Below are 20441 nucleotides of genomic sequence, written 5' to 3'. Positions count from 1 at the left end.
GTGTAAGAACCTTGATAATCTAAAGGTCTAAATTATAAAATAGGTTTGTCTTGTTACAATCATACCATTGTAACACCCTACGTTCAGATTAACACCCCATGCTAATATTATTGTGTTTGATTTGATTGGTGTTCAAAAGTATGGGAAATAACATCTTTTAAAATGTTGGTATATATCTTTTTGAAATAACATTATTGTTAGTGAGGTTACAACATGTACCGAAAAACTTGCAATGAAACATAATATTAAAATGAAAAATACATAAAGTTAAACAAGAAAATACAATTTTTACTTAAAATTGATTGCTAGAGCCTAGAGGTGTCCATGGACACATGTTGTTATGGCTATGTGGATTCGCCTTCGGAAGTATGGGTTCATCATCTATGTAAGGTCAATCTATCTTCTTTGGAGAACTTGCGGGCGTGTAGTACACCTGTAAAAACCGAACCGCCGACCTTTCGTCCCTAGACGTAGGCCAAATGACACCAGTCAAATCTTACTCCACGATGACGAGGTGTCCTTTCGGGCACTAGCAAGCTCCCCTTACTTACTATTTTTTTTATACCAAAATTGGATTCATAGATGCAGATGGATGTCACCACCATAAACGCCAAATTCTACTTTTCTTCTTTGGCAGATTCCAATTTTCTGAATATCTACACGTCCCCAAAAATTTAGGGTTCACAATCAAAGTTTTGCTTTCATCATCAATCCGGATTAAAAAAACATGCGGTTCTATTTATCCGGATGTTCTAACTGGCACCTCGGTTTCAGTAGATTGAATTCAGTAAGTTTCATTCTCTCACTCTATCCATCTCTTCTTATCTCTACGGATTGTTAGTTCAGTTTTGAATTTATGTTTCTATTCCTGAATTTGAATTACTTGTGATTGAGCTGATTACAAAGAATTGGTAGTGTCAGCGAGGGTTATTTATCGTTCCCCTTTAGGGGTTGAAGGGTTAAGTATTTTCATACCATTTCCCGATTAGAAAGGGGAAAAAGTAGAACAATTGTTCTACGTCTTTAACTTTTGAGAAAATTTTGAAATCATCAAGAAAGGGTATGCATCGGTGAAGATCAATAGTCCAATATTTATTCCTCTTCTTGCTCCTTTTTAATTAGTTCCCAAACAACAAAGAACAATTGAACAATTCTTTGATAAGCTGCAATACACGAAAGGATAATTAACTCATTTACCTTTGATAAACAGGCGAAATCTAGAATAAAATCCTACTTCCAGTTAGGATCTGATCATGGCAAGCTTCTTACCACAAATCATATGGAAAGTTCTTGGACAAGAACGTATGCAACTATGCCTGAAAAGATCCCAGAAGATGATCCAATTTCAAATATGTTGGTTGATTCATTTGGAAGACATCACACTTATTTAAGAATCTCCTTAACAGAACGCTGCAACCTACGTTGCCAATATTGTATGCCAGCTGAAGGCGTGGAGCTGACACCTGGATCCAAGGTTATGTCACAGAATGAGATTGTACGTTTAGCAAGTTTATTTGTACATTCTGGAGTCAACAAAATCCGGTTGACTGGTGGGGAGCCCAGCATTCGAAAGGACATTGAAGAAATCTGCTCACAGCTTTCTAACTTAAGAGGTCTAAAAACTCTTGCCATGACTACAAATGGGCTCACTTTAGCAAGAAAGCTTCCAAAGCTAAAAGAATGTGGCCTTAATCTGCTTAATATCAGCTTAGACACACTGGTTCCAGCAAAATTTGAATTCATGACAAGGCGAAAAGGGCATGAAAGGGTAATGGAGTCAATTTACACAGCAGTAGACCTAGGCTACAACCCTGTTAAGGTATGCAGCATCTTATTGGTTTTTTCAGTTTTTGGGTATTGATTTTTTGAATTGTTTATTTTGATCAGGTGAACTGTGTTGTGATGAGGGGATTCAATGATGATGAGATTTGTGATTTTGTAGAGTTAACAAAGGAGAAACCGATTAATGTACGTTTTATTGAGTTCATGCCATTTGATGGTAATGTTTGGAATGTCAAGAAACTTGTATCCTATGCTGAGATGCTGGACATAGTGGTAAGGTACAACTCAGGCATACATATATCATATATGATCCTATGTATATGTTTTTTTTTTTTTTTTTCTTTTTTCATTTAATTTTTGTCGCTGATAATTATAAAATAAAAACAGGGTAAACGATATACAGGGATTAAAAGAATTCAAGATCACCCAACAGAAACTGCAAAGAATTTTACAGTAGAAGGGCATCAAGGCACAGTTTCCTTCATCACTTCAATGACTGATCACTTCTGTTCAGGTTGCAATAGGTTGAGACTTTTAGCTGATGGAAACCTAAAAGTATGCCTATTTGGCCCTTCAGAGGTATATATTGGTTTGGAATCTTTTGTATCATAATTTTCACTGTTTTAATTTTGTAGATTTTTCAAATTATGTTACTTTTAATAACATTTTTTTATTCAAAACTCATTTACAGGTTAGCTTAAGAGATCCTATCCGGGAAGGTGCTGATGATAATGAGCTGAGACAAATTATTGGGGCTGCTGTACGTTTTAAATGTTATTTTGTTTGTGATTATTTATTTATTTATTTTATGACATGTACGAATGATGCATATTCAGGTGAAGAGAAAGAAAGGGTCTCATGCTGGAATGTTTGACATTGCAAAAACACCAAATAGACCAATGATACATATTGGTGGTTAACTTCCATTTTTACATTTCAGTAAGTTTCTTATTCAACCAACAAATATCTTTTCAGATGTGAATTTTTTTGCGGGTTTTGGGATTTACACATGGAACTTATGGTTAAGAGTCTAATGAAAAGATTGGATACTTCTTTTTTCAGGTTCTAAATTATGGTTTCAAAGATTGAAGTGCTTTTATAAACATCTTCACATACTAAATCAAACACACACGGATCATAAGCACATGAAGTGTACAAGATAGTAATGAAACCATCTGTAGCCATGCAGTTGTTCCTTGTGTTCGTGATATTTCGTGTTTATATTGATATTGGTAACCAATATGTGTTTTTACCACTTTGAGAATGACTTTATTTTGTTATTTTATAAAGTATATAAGACCTTAACTTGGATCTTTATTAAGTTTTTAAGCCCCAACTACTTGTCAATGTGCTTCTACTTTTGGTGGATATACTTAGGTGCTTTTAAATCAATCTTGAGTTATGTAACTTTATGGATATCGTAGATGTTTTCAAGATATTGAAGCTCTCAAATTGAGCTTTCCTTTTTCGAGCATATTTCTGGTGAATATGTTTGAACTATTCGAGGTTAAGCCTAATTAAATTGGGATATACAAAATGGGCATTAATAATACATAAATTTTCTTTTACCAAGTTAAACCGATTTAACTTCTGTTTTTGCCTTTCTACCGGGTTTACATGTTTTCATCCGGTAGGAAACGTATATAAAACTCAGCATGAAAATGTAAAAAGGTTTAAGTCGAAACATAAACAAACTTGAATTTAAACCAACACGTGCATAAAGAAAAAACAAGTAAAATAATTTTTTTAAATCAACGAATGAAAGTTTTGAATTCACATCAAAATTTGATCACCTTGAATGTATACATCTACATATATAAAAATAAATATGTAAAAAAATAGTTTTTTGGTTAAAGGACAAAAGTTATAAAAGAAAGCCAAATTATATATACCATGAAAAATAAACACAAAAATTTAGAAAATAGAAGGTGAAAGTAATATTTACAAAGTTAAGTGAAGTAGATCAAAGAGACATTTTAAAAAGTAGATAGGTGGAAAACCACAAACTCATAAATATAAAATATAGACAAAATTACATAAAAAAAAGTCATTATGGTTTACTCGTGGTCAAAAACTTAGATCCACCTAACTAAAAAGACCAAAAGTAGCGGTGTGATCAAAAAAGACATTTTATGCAAGTTTTAAAAATCACAATGACCATGTTTGTCAAAAAAAAAAAAAAATAAATAACAATAATTGAGTTTGTAACACTTGGTAAACCACAATGACCATTTATGTAATTTTGTCTTAATTAATATAATACTAATACAATTAATTAATATAAATTCATAAATGGAAGGTTGTCAGATCGGGTTACAATACCATATTCTGGTTAGATGAATGGATAAGCTGCGAGTCTCTCAAAATGAGATTTCATGATCTATACCATTTAGAGAGTATTAAAAAATGCAAAGTGGCGGATCGCATAAAAAGTCAATGGATTTGAATGGAATTGGAGCGTGGATATTGAAGTTGTTGGATTAGCCCCCACCTTGTCTCAACTCGTTTCTGTGATCACTACATTTTGCCCTAGTAGTTTGGTTGACTCTTGAACCTGTAATTTAGCTTCTATTGATAAATTCACAACAAATCTTATCAGATCCAAGCTTGATCCATCTCCCTCATGCCCTCTTGGTTCTAGAGTCTCATGGCTTAAAATGGTCCCAATCAAGGTCATTCGTTTCATCTGGAGAGCTAGCATGGGGCGTATTCCCTCAGCGATGGCCCTGAAATCAAGAGGTATTCACATTGGATCTGATGTATGTGGTTATTGCAATGAAGCTGTGGAGGATTCAGATCACATTCTAGTTAGGTGTCATGTTGCTAGTATCACACGTAAATGGATCTACAGTAGTGCGGGATTAGTGATCGTCACTTTGCTCAATCGTGTGAACTTCTCGATTTTACTGCCTCCTGGGGACATTGCCCCAAAAAAGGAAACTATTTATGGTCATTTGTTATAGCATGTTCTGGTGGATATGGAAAGCTCGAAATGTGAGGATATTCCAAAATGCCAATATATCTCCTACTAAAGTTGCTGATAATGTTATCGCTATGAGTATTTCTTTGGTGTAAACATAAAGGGGTAAAGAATGATATCAAATGGGTGGATTGGGTAGTTTCTCTCTTTTTATGCTTGTAATTTGCTAAGAACTCTTGTTGTACTTTTTTTTTTCAGCCTTGCCTAACATCTTGTTAGGTTGGGTTCTTTTTTAATCTTATTTGCGGTATCCAAAAAATGAAAGGTTATTATCATTAATATACATTAATTAATATTAATATATTATAGAAATAACAATTCACAAATTGAAGGTTACTATGTACATTAATACACATTAATTAATATATTCATAAAATTAATTAATATAAGATGATATTTAATTGGTGGAATTTGAATAGAAAACAGAAAATATAAAAATAGCAAGTGGAAAAAATTATTTCTAAATTTTTTAGAAAATAACATATATCAAATTCAATGAAAAATTGTCATGTGATAAAATTGATATTTTATTAGGATAGATAAATAATATATGGACATATGGTTACTGATTAGTTTTTTTTAACCTATTAGTTTAGATAACGAAAAGGAACACAATAAATAACATATATACATAATACATAACATTCATATATACATTTATGTATGTTGTTGTATGTATGCATGCAAAGTGATATTTTTGAAAAAATAACTAAAAAGATTATATGTAAAGCAATCTTTAGATTGATTAGCTATATATAAATATAAGAACTCATAAGTGGAAACTTAATATCTACATTAATTAAGATATTAATCCTTATTCTAATAAAACAAACCTTTTAATCCTATGTGGCATCTTCTGACATAAAGAAATTTCAAAGTAAACTACCTGATTTGCCCCTCAACTTTTAAAACCCAAAATATCTTTATTCCTACGTCGCATCCGTTTATTCCCTAAATCTCTCCTTTGTTTTGGAAACTTTGTTCATTTTCTTCGATTAGATCGCCAACATGCCCTCTTATCATGTTCCTGTTCCTCTATGTGATTTGGTTTCTGATTTTAAAGTTCTCAGCATAAAATTAGGGATATATTGAAATGGATTTCTGTCTACATCTCAAGAAATCAACAACCAAATCTTATCCAAAATTTGAAACCTACATGTTGCAACTTTTTATGGATTACGAATACACCTCTCTATCCCATTCCTTCTCTTATCTGCCATAGAATTGATATGGCTCAAGTTTTCCTGAGGGTTATTAACGACTATGTGATGGTCTCCGAATCGATCCTCCATTCCATCCACAGTACAAACGATTTATTAAAGGTCGATTTCGATTTTGTAGATTTTACGTTTTTTTTTTGTTTATTGCTGTTTACTAAGCCCATTCCAGAATATTCCAGAATATAACTCCAACCATGTGTAAGGTATGATCACATTTTTCGTTTTAATAACTAATTTTCATCTTCTATCATCTTCTATCATTATATTAACACATTTCTAAATTTTATTAATGGTGTTTTGATATATATATATATATATATATATATATATATATATATATATATATATATATATATATATATATATATATATCTGAAACTTTAAATCTTTTGATGGAAATCAAAGTACTTTTTCTCAATGAAATATCTTTGGTCTCATGTGTAGTGCTAGGTCTAAGAACATCACCAGAAAAAGGAAATTCTATAAGTATGCTTACATCAATTTTGTAGTTTCGTTTTTCTACTTGATAGAGATCACTTGCCTAATCAATTTGTGAGGGTTATAGTGGATATGTTGTTGAACATGGTGAAAAGGTATGTGTATTTGGCAGTTTTAAGGTATGTGTGTTTCTAACTTTTATTATTAGGATTTTGACATTGTCAAAATCCTTTTAAATGAAATTTGTATACTCAAAGAACAAGGATTAGGTTAATTATGATATGACAGGCAAATTGTCTGCCAAACCAATTTTCATGGGGCAATAAAGGTATATGTTATCTATTAGTTATGTTCTCTTGTGCTTTAATGCTTAAAATTTATTTTTTGTGTAATTGTGTATTTATGCTTAAAGATAAATGTATTACCTTATAACAATCATGTTTGGAATTTAGCATGTAGGTATCTGGGTGTCAAATTTTTATTTTTTATAATTTGGAATCATGTTTTAGTTTTTTGTTTCTAGACATGACTATAAAAGGAAGTTTCATAATTAAGGTGAAAATGTATGTGTGATCGTTCATATTAATTAATTATATATATAATTTGAAAACAATTATGTATAGTAGATTGCACATATGAAATTAGTTATGTGTGTTATGTATAGTTTTAAGATACATTGTAAAACATATCAAATATGTGATATTTTATACAAGAGCATGAAGATACATTGTAAATTTTAAACAGTTTGAGATACTGAACATGGTTAAATTTGGATAGGCTGCTATGTTTGACTTTTTGATAGCATCTTAATTTTTATTTTTTCCTGTTACAATGTTATAGTTTGAAATATCTATCTTTTTATAATAATGTTCTTTAAATAGAAAGTACATTACTATTTCTTACATTTTTTATGGTTAAAGACCCACTTTGAGTTACCTGGTTAGGATTTGGATTAGCTACATGCACTTTTGACCACCCGAAATGAAAACCAAAATGGATTATAATTTTATTTCAATTTTGAATAGGTTTTGAGAATATTTTTTTATAGGTTTAGGATTGAATGATATTCTGAAGCCTGGACGTATATTACCATTGATGGACAGACTTTGTCTCTAGACCAAGTAGCATCCCATTTGCCTGAGGTAAGATGACTATTAAGTACAAAGAAATGAATAAATATATTTGACTGCAGGGGCAAAATGGAATCCAAAAGATTATTGGAATTGCTGTGGAGCCCTCCTTTCTGCCAACAAATGTATTCTTTTACTTACGTACAAATCACTTCCTTTTTACACCATGTTTACAAATATAATCACTTTATAAGAACTAGAATATTCCATTTCATTCTAATATATGGTTGCAAAAAATCGAAAAACTTGCAAAATATTATTTGAATCCATAAAAGTCTTATGAGTGTCAGAAAGGTGCATGCTATAGTTATGAGGTAAAACATTTTAAAGTGCTCCTTCAAAAGAAAAATAGAGAAAAAAACTCAAGAAATTCCGTAAGGGTTGAGTTAAGTGTTAATCTCAATCAATGTTCTTGCTCTCAAGTTTGACTTAATGTAAAATGAATATCTTAATTAAGTAAGAGAGGATGAAAGTTTACCCGATGCTATCAAGTAAATATATACATTTGATCTCAAAATTTGAATGAAATTTTACCCAATGTTATCAAGTAAAAACATACGTTTGATCTCAAAATTTGGATGAAATTTTACCCAAAGTAAAAATATGTGGTTGATCTCAAAATTTAGAGAATCTAAGTAAATCATGGTAGGACCACAATGTACTTGCATGAAATGGTCAAATTGCAAGATCAAATTTTTAAAGTGTAATATTGTAACAATAATAATAAGAAGTCAAAGTATGCGGATAGACAATGTTTATCTTTGTAATTTTGATAAATAAATTAGATGATTTAGCTTTAAGCAGTTAAAATTTTCATGTCTTAATAAACGTTGTTTGAGATTATATTTTTATCGGTTCAAAATATCGTTATATTTTATCTTTTTATGCATGAAATTACATTCTTTAAAGTTTTAGTTAATCAATAGACATGGAAAGAGTATTTTCTTTTTTATTTAGTGTTATGGCAACCAAAACATAGACATGTTTGAATTTAGCTACTACTTCTAAAAAAGTGGGCTTTTTGTAAATATGTGATTGTTATTATTAAGTAGTACTTTATTTTTATTTTCTCTAAATAAATACATATAGAGCATACATCCACCATCGTTGATGTTGCAAGTTTAAATAGGGAAAATGACTTATTAAGGTAACTAACTATTTCAATTGTCCATATATAGGTAATGTTCTTTTTTTTGTATACATTAAGGTAACTAGTTTGTTTTGTTTGTTCACATTTAGGTAATATGATCGGCTATCACATGTTTTTGCTTATGTGGCATCCACCTGACATATGACTTGAATACGTTGCACCTACGTGGCATGGTGCATATATGGGAAAATGACTTATTAAGGTAACTAACTATTTCAGTTGTCCATATATAGGTAATGTTCTTTTTTTTTTGTACACATTAAGGTAACTAACTTGTTCTGTTTGTTCACATTTAGGTAATATGACCGGCTATCAACTGTTTTTGCTTATGTGGCATCCACCTGGCATATGACTTGAATACGTTGTACCTACGTGGCATGGTGCATATATTGTCTTCATTCGATTACACTATAACTGTGTCATACGATTCCACCCCTAATTCTAAACCCTAGATCGATCGACGATGACTTCTTCTTCCTCATCTTATTCTTCAAAATGATAAGATGAGTTTCAAGCTGATCATCCATGTGATTGCGGTTTACCATCTCATGTGAAGATTTCAAGAACGCCTGCAACATATTCAACAATATTGATTTACAATCGATTTTTGACAAACTCTAAATTTTCTTCATGGGTTGTCAGGAGTTCTTGAAATCTTCACACGAGATGGTAAGCCACAATCACATGGATGATCAACTTGAAATTCATCTTGTCGTTTTGAAGAATAAGATGAGGAAGAAGAACCAAAACAAGTCATATGCCAGTTGGATGCCATGTAGGTGCAACGTATTCAAGTCATATGCCAGATGGATGTCACATAAGCAAAAACAGTTGATAGCCGATCATATTACCTAAATGTGAACAAACAGAATAAGTTAGTTACCTTAATGTGTACAAAAAAAAGAACATTACCTATATATGCACAACTGAAATAGTTAGTTACCTTAATAAGTCATTTTCCCATATATGCACCATGCCACGTAGGTGCAACGTATTCAAGTCATATTCCAGGTGGATGCCACATAAGCAAAAACAGGTGATAGCCGGTCATATTACCTAAATGTGAACAAACAAAACAAGTTAGTTACCTTAATGTGTACAAAAAAAAGAACATTACCTATATATGGACAATTGAAATAGTTAGTTACCTTAACAAGTCATTTTCCCGTTTAAATATTAACTATAAGTACATATGGAGTGTGGATTTACCATAGTTTTTACTTATTTTTTAATTAGTTTTGTTGGCTCTCACTACTTCTGATTTGCAAATATATTTGAGAAAATGGAAAGATATGTGCATGTTGCTTGTATGAGATTACTTAAATTTCTTTACATAGATAACGTATATCCAAAATTTAAGTAAATATATATATTAGTTTTAAACAAACAATACAATTTTTTTAAAAAAAACTTTAATCTTATTAAATAATAAAATTATAAAAATATTTTACTTGTGAGAACCACAGGTTGTAACCTAGTAATATTAATAAGTATGATGTGATATTTAATAGATTGTATTTGAATAGAAACAAAAAAACATAAAAATAAAAAATGGATATTAAATAATTTAAAAAATCCAAAAAATAACAAATGTCAAAATGAAAAAGAATGTGATATATATATATATATATATATATATATATATATATATATATATATATATATATATATATATATATATATATATATATATATATATATCAAAAAGATCTTTTACATATTAGGTTAAGATATCATAAAATAAAACTAGTTTAGATCTTATCTAAAAAATAGATCAAACTTTAACTTTTTCTTAGAAATAACCAAAGATAATCATTGAAATTTGAACATTTATCTATCGACCATAAGATAAATTAGCAAAGATATGATTTTTATGTATATCTTGATTTGTAGATGGCTGCGAATAATATGATATTATATCAAAATAGATAGAATTTGGCAAATAGTGTTTGTTTTTTACCAAATTGGCAACCATGAGTTAATATTATAAGAAAAATATGCAAACTAATCTTTAAAAAATTTGTTGTTGTGTTTTATCGGTTATATAAAACAATAATTAAAATACAAGTAAAAAGATATAGACAAAAAGAAAAGGAACAAAGGAAAAGGACTTGCCTTGGAATTTGTATAACCATCCCTATGGCAAAGGCCAAAGGGGGTTATTTGATTATTAGAAAGTGTGAGAAGGAAGGATTTAAGGTGCAAATATGCATATAGTTGAGGGGCTTTACTCTGCATATAGTTGAGAAGGAAGGATTTCAATGGAAAAAGTAAATAATAGTAACCTTTCGTGTCCAAAATTACAGTCTATCTTTCATTTTTTGTTTGTCTCAAAATAATAATTCGTTTCTAGAAATAAATAATATTTTTACAAAAATACTCCCTCATTATTACTTAACCAACTAAATATTTATTGAAACATTAAATGTAAAGTAAAACAAAACTATCATTTTATTATATAAAGTCAGTGGTAATTAATGTTTTTCTTAATCTGTATGTTTTTTTTCTGTAAACAATAATATTAAGATGAAGGGAGTATGTCTTTAAGATTTCCGAACTTGAAAATATGAAACCAAAATTTATAAAACCATATCAAATTTGTGGTTGATTAAATTGGGTTTTATAATTGATTTTTTATTGGGTTGATTAATCGACACTCATGGTTCATATTGGTTTAGACTTTAAAATTAATATTAGATTCATTATTTATTAGAAATTATCATTTATAATAACAATAATTTTTTCAACTAGCGATTGTAATTCACTCTATTATTATATGTCGTTGTAAATAACAAACATTAGGTTATTAAGAAATTGGGATTGCTACTGTTAGTCGTTATTGGCCAACCAAAGGGGACAAATAATGGTTTAGTAGGGATGTCATCCAAAAACTTTTTCTTAACAAATCTAAATTAGTGGTGGCATTCGTATTTTAAGCCGAAACGTATAATAAAAAAAAAAATTACACTACCTGTCGGAATCAGAGCAGTGATCTGAGACCCATCGGAGCATGTTTCCCATTCATTTGTTATTGTGTAAAACTTCTTCAATCCAATGTTTTAAAAACCGGTTTGAACCGGCCAGCTGAACCGGTTGGACCGGGAATCAGGAGAGAGAGCGGTTCAATTATCACCGGTTTTACATTGATTTTTGAACCGGATTGAACCGGCCGGTTTTTAAAAAACCGGTTGAACCAGTTAAATCGAATAAAAACACATGAAAAAAGAACTATTTACATAATAAACTTTGGTTATTTTTTTCAAATCTATTTAGTTTTCTCTAAATAAAAACATATTGTAAATGTTATAAATTCATTTGATGTGTTTGTATTCCTCAAAAACTACATTTCGTTTCGGTATTATACTTTATTTTCTTTTTGACGTATATGGATTAATGTAAAACACTAAAACTTATGGTTATGTGTTATTTTGATATATTTTTGGATTCATCTACAACTTATTTTTATATGTATTTTTAATGTTTGAGCTTATAAAAATCAAATTCGTAATTTGTATATGTATGTATGTGTAGGAAAATAAAAATAAAAAACATGAAAAAAAATATAGAAACCGATTCACCCGGCGGTTGAACCGGTTAAACCGGAAACCAATCACCATACCAGTTCAATTAAAAAACCGGTTTTTAAAACATTGTTTCAATCTCTATATAACACACAAAACAAAAAGGTTGTTAACATTCAATAAAATGTAAAAGTCGTATAAAAACAATTAAACTTTCGTATATAAAAAAATTGAAAAAATAATGCATTGATAGGTTGTTTTTCCGGGCCAGTATCTTATTTAATATTTAACCAAAATATGATATTTTTTATAGTCTAGCCTGAAGTATACATAGCAAATTACATGCTCGAAAGAAATTAAGTAATTCAAACTTCATATAAATGAGTTATGATATTTTAAAAATAGGGCAGAATAAAAAGAAAAAAACGTGTTGAAATGCCACAAAAATATGACAGAATAAAAAAAAAAAACATGTTAAAAATTAAATTAAGTAATTCAAACTTCACCACCACCTTACTGTCCACAAATGGGTGGTGTTCCTAGCTATTATTTAAAGTTTCAAATGCCACAACAATTCCAATTCCAATCTCAATCCCAAACCCAATTTCCATCACAACCGTCTTTCACACCTTCAACCAAAATTGTTTCTGATTCCGAACACGAAAAACAAAAACAACAACCTCAACAACAAAAGAAAGGGAAGGCCGATCCGAGAAGATGGACACAAAAAAGGAAGAAATTGAGTTAGCAAAGGCATGGGTAAACATATCCGAAGATGGTGGCACGGGAAATGGTCAAAATCATGATCAATTTTGGTTACATATCACAGAGCGATTTTGTAAGGGAATGGGTCGAGATCTAGATTATCGGACATCCGATCAATGTAACTTGAAATGGAATCTTATGAACAAACTCGTGACACATTGGAATGAAATTTACACAAACTTTGAAAAACAATGGGCTAGCCGAGAAACTGAAGCGAGATTGTTGAAAAAAAAACACATGCTACATTCCATGATGATATGCTTAAGCATTTTAGGTTTATTCATATGTAGGAAGTTGTAAAAAGAAGCATTAGGTGTAGGGAACTTGCAACACATGAAGATATTGCTAATCTGCCAAAAAGAAGCCGAACATCTTCATATTCGAGCTCACACCAAGTCTCATCGGATGATCACGTAAGCATTAATCTTAATGATGATAATGATGACATCGAAGAAATACGTCCGCCTCCTCCTCATTGGGAAAGGACAAAATAAAAGCTTGAGGAAAAGGAAAAGGGAAAACGACATTTTCAAATTTGTCAGTCAGAACCAAGAGGCCGGCTAAATCGGAGAAAATGATGGCACAAATAGCACAATTTAATTCAACTTTGGAGAGGCATATGACTGAAACCATCCGACTTACAGAATATTCGTTTTTAATGCAAGATGTGAGACACCTCGACCCGGAAGATCAAGAGGCGGCTAAAGCGATGAAGCAATCGATTCACGAAAAATATAAGCTAAACCGCAAATGAAATTTCGATGTTATGCTTTTTTCTATTTTTTCTAGTTTTTTTAATGTAATTTTTAATCTCATGTTTTTTTTTAGGATTTCTAAAATGTAATTTTTAATTTTAGTATGATTTTTACAAAAGTTCTTATTTTTTATTGAAAGTATAAAATAAAAAAAAAAAAAAAAACACTCATTGATAAACCATAGTCTATAGGTGAAAATTATAAAAACTATAAAAGTTGATGTGACGTGACACTTTTTTATATTGGTAAAAAAAATCATATCCCTTACACCCCGTTCCTGAGTTCAACTTAATCAGAGAAAAGAAAAGAAATTAGTAGAAATAAGAAGAAAATAAAACAAATTGGTATTTCTGAGTTTCATTAAAGGATGGAAGTGGAGAGAAATGGGAGGATCATTTTCCCTCATAGCTTTCCTTCCGATTTGGGAGGATTTGGAAAGAAAGAACAAAATGATTCATTTTCCTTCCACTTCTCTCCAACTCGGAAACACGAAAGAAAATTTTGTTTTCCTTTCCTTTCTCTTCCTTTTTCTCTCGTAACTTTCTTTTCTCTTTTTTTCTTTTCTTTTCTTAAACTCAGGAACTAGGCGTTAGCCTTATTTTCAATAATATATGCTTGTAGCAATAAAATAGGATCATTCTTACCTCAAATGATGAAGGATTAATTCAAAAACACCTATTAAATTTATATCTTCTTAGTAAAGGACCATTAATATCATCTTTGCGTATCTGATGTCGTTCAAACGATCATATTAAAACTAATTACAATCAACACAAACACAAATAATCTCAAAATTAAGTCCAATACAATTTTTTTTATTAATAAAATTCATCTCCTAGTAATTTTATGATGACTATTTTATTTATAATAATTTAAAAACCATAATATGACTATTAATTAAGTAGAAATCATAAAATTTAAGAGATGATATACATTTTAAAGATTTTGTTCAATTATGAAATAAACTCCGATAAAGATAAATCTTAATGAAAAAAAAACAATTAAATATTCTTTAATAAAAGTAAATCTTTCGGTTGTCATTGAAATACCTTGCATCCTTCTCCTCTTTTGCTCGCATAAAATCTCTATCTCTAATACCTCTCACTCATTATTTCCAACTCTCACACTTTAGAACGAGTATGAATGTACCAACTAGGACAACATTCACGATTATCAAAGATTTCACCGATGTACCCACAGGTTGTTTTACGTTTGATTTGTTGAGTAACCTCAACGAGAAAATCATGTTTGTAGAAAAATGCAAAAGCTCGAAAACATGTAGTGTACATTATAGTCACTAGTTTCCATAATGACGATCTTTAGAGATGATATTTAATCTTCAACCCTTCTTTAACAACTTCACATTCATCAGTAGTGTCGTAGACGAGGTCCATATCATAAACGGACTCGATGTCACAAAATAGATCGGTACTGTCTTCATTCTCCTTGTCCTAATCGGAGGGGGATATACTTTTAAGGGATAATTATCAGGTGAGTATGTCACGCTAATATCAATATCATGTGGATTACGTAGATTGACTCTGATGCATACATTTGCATACACTCATCATCTCGACATTGACCAACACCATGAAGTACTCCACACCCATGAAGCATTTTTTCAGCAATGCATACACTTGCTCTGACACTAAGTGATACCCAGATGATTGGATCGGATGATAATTACAATCAAAACGAATAAAATAAATAGAATGCAGATTTTTTATTAATAAAACTCTAACTCTTCATAATTCCATGATAGTTGTTTTATTTATAATCATCTAAATTAAAAGCCTAATATTAATATGAATGTATAACTCTAATTAGAGAAATCAACTTATTTAAAAGATAATATACACTTCTAAAGATTATATCCAATTAAACATATATTTAATAAAGATAAATCTAGAAAGAAAACTTTAAAATAAAATAGCCAGAAATGCATTAACATAAATACAAGTTTCGATTAAACTTGTGAATGATTTCCAAAGAAACTTAATAACTATCCTTCTAATTGGCAATTTGCTGCCGTGACTACTCGAAGAAAAAGTAAGACATAAGCAAGAACAATGCAAAATTGCAAACGACATTGACCATTGAAGATTGACAATATTCTGTATTTAAATTTATAATTATCCCTATACTAATAAAAGAGTAGTTCTTTTGCCATGTGTCATCATATTAGACCTCTTAATTTATGTGTTGCCACTTGTCAATATATTAGTTCTCTATTTTAAATTTTTTAGACATCCTCATTAATGTGATGCTATTTGTCAATGCATTTATTCTCTATTTTAAATTTTAAATTTTATATTAATGTTTTCATTAATCCACAAATAAAAAATGTGTAATATATATTAAAAATTAATTTTACATATTTATTTGAATCAACGATTATAATTTCGCATATCTGTTAAATTAACAATTTATTTAAAATAAAAATTTAATTAATTTCGGTTCCCACAGGTTATAAACTAGTATTTTATATTCAACTACCGGCTAAATGATTTAATTTATCGGTTATATATTGAATTTAATAATATACTTGTTGCGGAATTCATCAGCACGTCACAAATCTAATGAATGTAAGAATGTTGTTCACTTATGAAGTTCTGAATTCGAACTGACTTATATTTTTTACACAAATTATAAAAACCAAAAAGTAATTACATTCATTTTAGAAAAATGCAAATTGATTAATTAAATTTGAAAGAAGAAATAAATTGAGCTTCTTAATTAAAAGAATGGAAAAAATTAATCACATGAATGGATGCAAATAATTTATCTTAGTATGGCAGATAGTAATCATCCACTGTACCACTTTTCCTTGATCTCTTTATGCCTCCGTCTTCCGACGAAGATGATGGTGGCGACCCAGCCTCCATCACTGACTTCCGACGTTGAGTTACCCTCACTGGCTCTGCCATGTTTGTTCCAATCAGGTGCGGGAAGTTCAACAAAGCGCGAGACCCACGAATCTTATAAGCTGCTTGATCATAAGCCACCGCTGCATCCTCCGGAGTTTCATAAGTCCCAAGCCACACCCTCGCCCCACGTTTCGCCGGATCCCTTATCTCCGCCGCATACTTCCCCCATGGCCGCCGCCTCACACCCCGAAACTTCCTGAACTCCTGAGGCGCGTGAGTCTCACGTCCTGCCTCAACTTCTTGCTTTTCCATTTCTTGATTTTCTTCTGATGTCTCGAGCTTCACCACCGGCAGGTCGAACCCACCGGACGCCACCACGTCCCCTAGTGTTGCACTGCTGCCAGATGATCCACTGCTCGTCTCGGGAAAAAGATTGGAGATCTGGGAATCGTAGAGAAGGTGGTGTTGGATTGAATCAAGAAAAGAGAGATCAGATTCCGACATGAATGTTTCTTGATACATGTTCTGTGATTTTTAAAGTAGGTTATTGATGGTGAGGTTTTGAATTTGAATTTCGCTTGTGATTTTGATGGGAATTATCGTTGAAATTTTGGTAGATGGGGAGATAGATATAAGATGTATGTATATATATGCGAGGAATTTTAAGTAAAGTTGTTTTATATTCATAAGTAATTATCTATATGAATTGCCATGAAGTTTCATCAGCCATGCAACTATGCGATCTAAGTGCAAATTGCCTCTTTATAACACGTGGGGTTGATTAAAATAATTATGGAAAGACGGTTTCTGTTTTAAATTAAATTAATTAGAATACAGTTATTGATCGCATAATCATAGTTTTTTAATGCATGGTGGTTGGTTGCCCTTTTTAAAATATTAACTAAAGTTTGATAGAATTGGTACATTGTAATTAACTGTACTTTGGTATTCACAGTTTCATATTTGAATGAGTTATGACCATACATTCATATTTTATAATTATATCAGTTACATTAATTATTAATATTATATTTTCTAGTTCTCAACTTCTCATGTCTCAAAAAACTATTTATGTTTGTAATTAAATTCAAATTAAGCTGTACTAAAAATGATCTAATTACTATATATAATGGTGAAAATATGAGCATGTAATTATTAATTTCTTTGTTCGATTATGTTATAAATTTGAGTTATCATTATTAAAAACATATTCATTTTTCTCTTCAACCGCTTTTTCAAATAAAACGTTTATGTAAAATATTTATATGTCATCTTATCATAAGTGCTGTTTAATTCATTAATTATATAGTCATTGTATATCCTGCCTTTACTTGCAAGAATTATCCCTTTTGACCAAAACAGGAAAAACTGATTATAGTTAATTTTCGGACAAGTTTCTTATTTAAGGAATGCTAGTATCTTATCATCTCCTCAGTTGGATTTTTTTTTTTGTTACACTGAAAGCTTAAAGCATACTGAGATGTCAATATAATCAAATATCCATGCAACTAAATTGAATTGACTGAAACTAGCTCCCATAAATGCACTAAATTTATTAACACTGAGACAAACTACCTAGTCAAATCTAGTCGATTAAGACATTCTAGCTAGCAAACCAGAAGCTTTTGTGAGATTAGAATTACTGAATTTGTACGCAGATTAGTGGTGAGAGATAATGTAGTTGTTACCTTCAAGTACCACAATATTTATAACAAATAATGTAAACAGGTTAGCCAAGTGTTTTTTTTTTTGTTAACAACAACAATTATTATTACAATAATAAAAAGCTACCAAGAAGAAAAATAACAAGCAAAGATGGAATTTGGAGTTTACATGCAACAACACATACCAAACGATCTTGATACTAAGTCTATTTTGCGTAAAGTGACAAACCAGCAACCTTCAAAATGGTTTAAGGGGAACATTTTAAATACAATAACCAAACAAAGTTCACCTTCTTAATTAAAAAGGAAAACATGATACAAGCTGCCAATGTCCATTAATCAAGATGGACGCTCCATATAAACTACTTCATCAACATCATTACTTATTCAAGAAGACATTATTACTTATTAGCATCAATTTGACAAATTAGCAATCCAAGAAACATGATAGTAGGCTTAACTACTCGACTAAATGTCTAAAAACAATCAACTTAAGCACTATGCAACAACTCTGTTATAACTAAGCATGCTTTGTATCGACTAATGGTTCCATCTAAGTTACGTTTTATCTCTTCTTAGACACATCTGCATGCTACAACATTAACACTGATCGATACCACATCATCGCACTATATCAAGCTCACTTCTTAATAGCTTGTGTAGTAAAAAAATCAGTCAAAAGAATTTTGGTATGAGTATACGTACTCAACTTGATTGTGATGTTAGCAAGAAATCAGATGATCAGATAAGGATATTTAACCTTTGGAAGGACATATGTCCATTCACTACATAATTGCAATACAATATGTTTTTTTCAAAGTTGTTTTTTGGCACAAATATGTTTTTAAGGCGCCCATAATGTTATCCGTTTGTCATAAAAGAGGACAAATAGGTAAAAAATAGAAAATGAAGTTTATAATCATTACATTTTAACACCAATCATTTCCAAGTTGGAGTAAAATTGGTGACCTTTAATTTCATATTTCCTAAGATTGAAATTAAGGTTAAAAGTATCAAAATAAAAAATTACATCTATAGCGTAAAACTCTAATAGTAATTAATTAAATTTTCTCAAGAATGTTCGCTAGGCGGCTACAACAACCCCACGTTAGAAAAAGAAAAACATTTCGTGCTGGTGTATTACGTAAATGCCCTCACTCTCTTTTATTGCGTTTTTGTGTTCAATGAACTTTCGCCAAATCAGGGGCATCATAGTCATATTCCATCGTCAGCACACTGAAAAAATACTAAAGTACTGCTTTTACAGCCGTCAGATCAGATTTCAATGGCCAAAAAGACATGGGCTTGTACGTAATTTCAGATTAAAAAAAAACATGTTTGACTAGTTTGAAGTCAATATTCAAATTAGTACAAAGTCCCACGTTTGGTTTTTCAGTTAATGAATAATGATATATCCAAATTGCAGACGATGCTTCTTAGAACACTGGATATGTACTTCTCATTTGGAGTTACTATTTTATGCTCAATACGTTATATATTGTTAATATTTAAGAATAGTTTAATATAAGCAAGCAAAGTTATGATTCTATAATAATTTTGAAATCTGGACCAGACAGGCTGATTCAACTGGGAACCGGTCCCGAAACCGGTTCTTAGAGGCCAAAAAACCACTCGTTATGTGAACTGGTATAAAACGGTGAAAACCGGTCGAACTGATAAAAACCAATCCGGTTGAATTTGTAAAACCGGTAAAAACCGAGAATTTTTCATTTTTTTTTTAATTTTTATATAATTAAAATTAATAATAATGTAATTATGACATCATCCGGTTTTTGAGATCGGTCCAACCGGTTAGACCAATTAAACCATCGAACCGGTAAGACGGTCAGTTCGATCTACAATCCGATTTTTAAAACCTTAAATATATACCTTTTCCTTTTAAGAAAGATGAATGCTTAATATTATCAAAATATTTCAGGATAAAATGTAATTTTTGAAAGGTTTATAAATACTATACGTTTTATGTTTGTAAAAGATTCAAGGTCTATGTGTATAGATGATACAAATGGGTGTGTTAGGCAATTGTAAAAACTAATAAATATAAGAAAGGTCAAGATACGTCAAATGATATTAGGTGGTAGATGTTATAAATAACTGAGATAATCTTTACAAAAACCATTACGAAATTAAATCGGAATTCTTTAAACA

General features: G+C 30.5%; 2 protein-coding genes and 1 long non-coding RNA gene across 3 annotated transcripts; 2 read left to right on the top strand and 1 right to left on the bottom strand.

Annotated features, from left to right (window-relative positions):
- The first annotated feature begins 362 nt into the window (after positions 1-362).
- Positions 363-3118, top strand: LOC111886749 (GTP 3',8-cyclase, mitochondrial). The gene is made up of 7 exons (XM_023882995.3): positions 363-787; positions 1211-1819; positions 1888-2055; positions 2170-2361; positions 2474-2542; positions 2619-2721; positions 2845-3118. Exons 1-6 carry the CDS (start codon positions 728-730, stop codon positions 2700-2702), a joined length of 1182 nt encoding a protein of 393 aa, XP_023738763.1. The 5' UTR covers positions 363-727; the 3' UTR covers positions 2703-2721; positions 2845-3118.
- Positions 3119-5692: 2574 nt separating this feature from the next.
- LOC128133207 (uncharacterized) lies at positions 5693-10007 on the top strand. The gene is made up of 3 exons (XR_008231578.1): positions 5693-7675; positions 8790-8902; positions 8997-10007. It is a non-coding gene; the product is annotated as an uncharacterized LOC128133207 (long non-coding RNA).
- Positions 10008-16351: 6344 nt separating this feature from the next.
- LOC111886785 (ethylene-responsive transcription factor 2) lies at positions 16352-17240 on the bottom strand. Its single transcript, XM_023883029.3, has one exon. The coding sequence runs from the start codon at positions 17128-17130 to the stop codon at positions 16528-16530; it is 603 nt and encodes a 200-aa protein (XP_023738797.1). The 5' UTR covers positions 17131-17240; the 3' UTR covers positions 16352-16527.
- Between the last annotated feature and the right edge of the window lie 3201 nt (positions 17241-20441).

This window comes from Lactuca sativa, chromosome 4 (assembly GCF_002870075.4).
Source record: "Lactuca sativa cultivar Salinas chromosome 4, Lsat_Salinas_v11, whole genome shotgun sequence".
Classification (NCBI taxonomy): domain Eukaryota; kingdom Viridiplantae; phylum Streptophyta; class Magnoliopsida; order Asterales; family Asteraceae; genus Lactuca; species Lactuca sativa.
Note: the sequence above shows the minus strand (reverse complement) of the source record. Positions and strands in the feature narration are given on the sequence as shown.